The sequence below is a fragment of the Rhagoletis zephyria genome, unplaced genomic scaffold (genome assembly GCF_001687245.7).
Source record: "Rhagoletis zephyria isolate East Lansing unplaced genomic scaffold, Rhagoletis_zephyria_1.1 Rzeph_scaffold_00124, whole genome shotgun sequence".
Lineage (NCBI taxonomy): Eukaryota > Metazoa > Arthropoda > Insecta > Diptera > Tephritidae > Rhagoletis > Rhagoletis zephyria.
In genome coordinates, this window is record NW_016157208.1 from 418745 (window position 1) to 423376 (window position 4632).

The 4632-nt window shown below is 37.0% G+C and overlaps 2 protein-coding genes across 3 annotated transcripts in view; both read left to right on the forward strand.

The window, feature by feature from the left end:
• The window catches only part of Hibch (3-hydroxyisobutyryl-CoA hydrolase), an 89732-nt gene that overhangs the window by 62072 nt on the left and 23028 nt on the right, over positions 1 to 4632 (forward strand). The window lies entirely within an intron of this gene.
• On the forward strand, positions 3127 to 4056 carry LOC108379755 (putative nuclease HARBI1). Its single transcript, XM_017636112.1, has 3 exons — positions 3127 to 3408; positions 3465 to 3609; positions 3680 to 4056. The coding sequence occupies exons 1-3, from the start codon at positions 3307 to 3309 to the stop codon at positions 4015 to 4017; spliced, it is 585 nt and encodes a 194-aa protein (XP_017491601.1). The 5' UTR covers positions 3127 to 3306; the 3' UTR covers positions 4018 to 4056.

The following is a 4632-nucleotide window of genomic DNA, read 5'->3' on the forward strand; positions in this document are numbered from 1 at the left end:
AAGTGTGTTTGCATTGTTCAACTTTGCGTTCAACATTTGCGTTCAACTCAGCGCAGGGTTGCACGAAAAAAAGTTGAATGGCTAAAAATATCAAAATATGAAAAAATATCAAAATATTCGCCATAAAAAGGTGTTTGCATTGTTCAACTTTGCATTCAACTTTTGGTTGAATGGCCTTTCAACTAATCGCTTTCAACAAAGTTGGTCGCCAGCCAACATTTAGCCATTCAACTTTTTTTTCGTGCAACCCTGCGTTGAGTTGAACGCAATTGTTGAACGCAAAGTTGAATAATGCAAACACTGCTTATGATCGAAATGTAGAATAGGTATAATCGTAAATTGATTGATCGAAAGGAAACGGAACGCAGAATATCAAAGTTGCCAAACGGAGAAAATTTCGATTCGAGTCGAAATGCAGAATAGGGCTGATTAATCGCGTCGAAAAGTAGCACATTTCAGATTTTCGCGTGGAAGACTAGCACATTTCACTATTCGCGTGGAAGAATAGCACATTTCACTATTCGCGTAGAAGAATAGCACATTTCAGAATTTTGCGTGGAAGAGTAGCACATTTCAGGGGGAAACTTTCCGTGGCCGTTCGTTAAAGGTGCGGTGGGCGAAGGGGGAGTGGGCGTGGCACCTCCAACCGACCTTTTTGGAGAGAGCATGAACCGCCATTGACAAAAATGCAACCCCCGACCACCTAGGCCCCCTATGGTTCCCTACGGACCCCTTAGAAAATGGCCAAACATCGCAATGTTTCTTGCGTCCACAGTATTTTTGCGTAGAATTCCTTTCTGCGTAGGCGGCCTTCGGCCGCGCATAGGGATTATAACCCTTACTACGTAGAATTCTCCTTTCTGTGTGACCTAACTGGGGCTACCGCCCCAGTGATGTAACCTTGGAAAAGGATGAGGTACCAAGAATTGCCTTTCTGTGTGGTAAACCTGGGGCTGCCGCCCCAGTGATGTCTATTTTGGTTACTGGGTGTTTTATAAAAATATCTTGTATATAAAAATGTGTATATAGAAATGTATTGTGCAAATGAATATTTAACATTTTTCAAGCAAATAAACGCAAATGAAAATCGTGATTTTTGACAATTTTTCTAAGAGGTCCCTAGGGAACCATAGGGGACCTAGGTGGTCGGGGTCTGCATTTTTGTCAATGGCGGTTCATTCCCTCTCCAAAAAGGTGGGTTAGAGGTCATACGCCCACCGCCCCTTTAACGAACGGCCATAAAGGAAAGCCAATTTCAGATTTTTGCGTGGAAGCGTAGCACATTTCACTATTTGCGTGGAAGACTAGCACATTTCAGATTTTTGCGTGGAAGAGTAGCACATTTCAGATTTTTGCGTGGAAGACTAGCACATTTCAGATTTTCGCGTGGAATAGTAGCACATTTCACTATTTGCGTGGAAGAGTAGCACATTTAGGGTTTAAACTAAATCATAAAGGCATAATTTATATTGGAAATTCAAGAGCTTATTTTATATTTCTATAATTCTATTATAAAATTCATGAAATTCAGACGGTATATAGCGTTTAGTGATCATTTGCTGGAGATCATCCACTTTCCTTTTTTTAAAGGCATTTTTCCCCTTTAAGCTTTATGCAATTCATATTGTTTTATGGTTAACCATTGAAATTTTGTTTTCAGTATGTTCAATTTCAACTAAAATAAAGTTCATTTAAAAAAACCATGTAAACCCGCGCTTAAAATTTTGTAGAAATCTAAAAAAAAACATCATCTAATTTTCATTCAAATTTCAAATTTATTTACTCAGAAGTGCTAAATTTTTTTTGAGTATTAAGCTTTATAGCCGTTTCAATTTTAGTGTGATAATCGGCGCGTTCATAAGACGTAGCTGTTTAGCTCATCTGCTACGAAACTGCTGGCAACTGTTGAATCCAACAATTACGTCTTAGAAACGGCTTGATAAATATGCTGCCGATTGAACAGCTGATAAATGTAAACAAATGAAATTGCAACAAATAGAGATAGTTGCGCCGATAGTCAGCCCTATTCTGCATTTCGACTCGAATCGAAATTTTCTCCGTTTGGCATCTTTGGTATTCTGCGTTCCGTTTCCTTTCGATCATTCTTCGAAATTTACGATTATACCTATTTTACATTTCGATCGTAGTTCCGTTTTACTAAGTTGCAAATTTGTTGACGGAGAACATTTCAATTGTTATTTTCGTGGGTTTAAGTAATAAAATTTTATAAAAAATGTAAGTAAAATATACTGTGCATGATTGTAAAAGTCATCATAAATGAATTTTCTCGATTTCTGTGTTTTCGCGAGCGGTAATATGGGCAATACGAAAAATTGGCTCAAATATTGGCAACCAAAAGGGATATTGCGCGACGTTTTCAAAGTGGAAGTCCAGGCGTTTTTGTTTACATTATCTATAAATAAGACTGTGAAATGCACTGAATGCAATTTATTCTTTTATATATAAAATTAATAGATGTATGCACATACAGCCCGATGCTGAATATTCTCCAGAATTTTTTCCCCGAGCAAATTTTTCCCAAAAAAAAAAATCCTATTCCATACTTACCGGGAAAAGCAGAATTAGGGAAAAGAACTTCGAATTTTCGAAATCAGCTGTTTGCTCGCTTTTACATTTCAAATCAAATGTAAATATTAACTGCGTTTACAGAAATTCTCGTAAAAGTGTAAATTTTCGATAAAAAAACATGTTTAGCATTGCTTNACATTTCAAATCAAATGTAAATATTAACTGCGTTTACAGAAATTCTCGTAAAAGTGTAAATTTTCGATAAAAAAACATGTTTAGCATTGCTTTCCGGCTTTTAATGAACGAAGAGGAGCAAGAAATGGTACCACCAAAAGTAGCAAGAAGAAATTTGCGTGACCAGGCGAATCCGCTAGAATTGCCGGACTCCTTGTAAATAAAAAATGTATTTTTTTGTACTTTTACTAAGTGTTATTTCTTTAGATTTGTGAAATATTATAGGGTAAATAAGGCCCCGTTTCAATATTTGTTGGAAGTTTTGACGACGCACGTTCAGCCAGCCAAAAAGCAGTTCGCCGTTTCCCCCATAGTAAAGCTGAGTGGAGTATTGCGCTTCTTTGCTGAAGGTGGCTACCAAACGGGAGTCGGTAAAGACCACGACGTTTCCCTAGCACAGTCTAGTTTAAGCAAAATTCTTACTGAAGTGCTGGAAATCTTTGAGAAGCATCTGTGCCCAAAGTGGATTCAAGTAGCAAAGACAGCCGAAGAAAAAAGAAAAATTGCCAAGCTTTATATGTAAGGCATGGCTTTCCCGGTGTAATGGGATGCATTGATGGAACGCATGTGCGAATCATAGCACCCACTGAAAATAAACATCTTTACTATAATAGAAAGGGAAAATACAGTTTAAATGTGATGCTTGTAAGTTTTTTCAATAGATGTCGATTTTTTATTACATAGGTATTCACTTTTTACAGCTCTGTGATCATGAACTAAAAGTCCGCTACGTGGATGCATCCCACCCCGGTGCTTCCCACGATTCCTTTATTTGGAATACAAGTGATTTAAGAGCACACTTTGAGCAGGATTACTTGCGAGGAGTAACCAACTTTTGGCTACTAGGTAAAAACTTTAAAATTAAAAAAAAAATATAAATATTGCTTATAATTAATATTATAACAAATTTTAACAGGAGATGCTGGTTGCCCTTTAGAGCCATGGCTCTTGACACCACACAGGGTTCCAAACGAAGGCTCTACTGAAAGTAGATTTAATGAAGTGCACTCGAAGTGCCGCAACGTAATTGAACGCACAAATGGTGTGTTAAAGGGTAGATGGAGGTGTCTTCTCGGTGCGAGAGAGCTCCATTACACTCCAAAGAAGGCGGCAAAAATTGTCAATGTTTGTTGTGCAATACACAACATTTGTATACATTACAAAGCAGATTTCAGCGAGCAAAACGCTTTAACACAACCGCAGTATATAAATGCAGCGCAGAGAGTACGAAGCGATATCGGGCTGAACTTATAGAATTCTGCGAACAAATTCCACATAAATTTAAATAGTAAGTTAGCGCTAGCTGCTGGGGCTATCGGCTATGTATTTTTTAATAAAATTAATTAAAAATAAACAATTAAATAAAATTGGAAAACAAATGAATAAAATAAATGAAAATACGATTTTTATAATGCAAAAGCAATAAGAACCATTTTTATTATAAATAGTTTTTTAATAAAAAGAACAAAAACAACAAATTCAGTCCTTAACAAAGTACATATTTATGTACATACTAGCTTGTACCCGCGGGTTTCACCCCGCGCTTTTATACAAATATGAAAAATAATTTAATGATGTTAGATTTTATTTCTGTGCCCATTTCGTTATAGCTCGTTATTTTTTAAGTGAGTTAAGGTATTTAGGCCGTTTAAAACTATGAAGTTATAAAATCTCGTCTGCGCGCTAGGCATACGAAAGATATCAATCCCTCTAAGTTTACCTTAAAATGGTTCCAGGTATACGGCGCGTGAACGTGTAACCTTCTTGGAGGTGCCACGGCGGGTTCTAATATTGCCAACTCAAATTTAGTAACCTGGCCTTGATAAAATACCACTTCTCATTACTGTAGCAAATGCCTCAAGAGAGCTT

Bases quoted from the DNA above. Each gene is read 5' to 3' on its own strand.
- LOC108379755 (XM_017636112.1), top strand. From the start codon at position 3,307: ATGGGATGCATTGATGGAACGCATGTGCGAATCATAGCACCCACTGAA. The intron at 3,409-3,464 runs GTAAGTTTTTTC...CACTTTTTACAG, and splicing joins ACAGTTTAAATGTGATGCTT to CTCTGTGATCATGAACTAAA. The intron at 3,610-3,679 runs GTAAAAACTTTA...AAATTTTAACAG, and splicing joins AACCAACTTTTGGCTACTAG to GAGATGCTGGTTGCCCTTTA.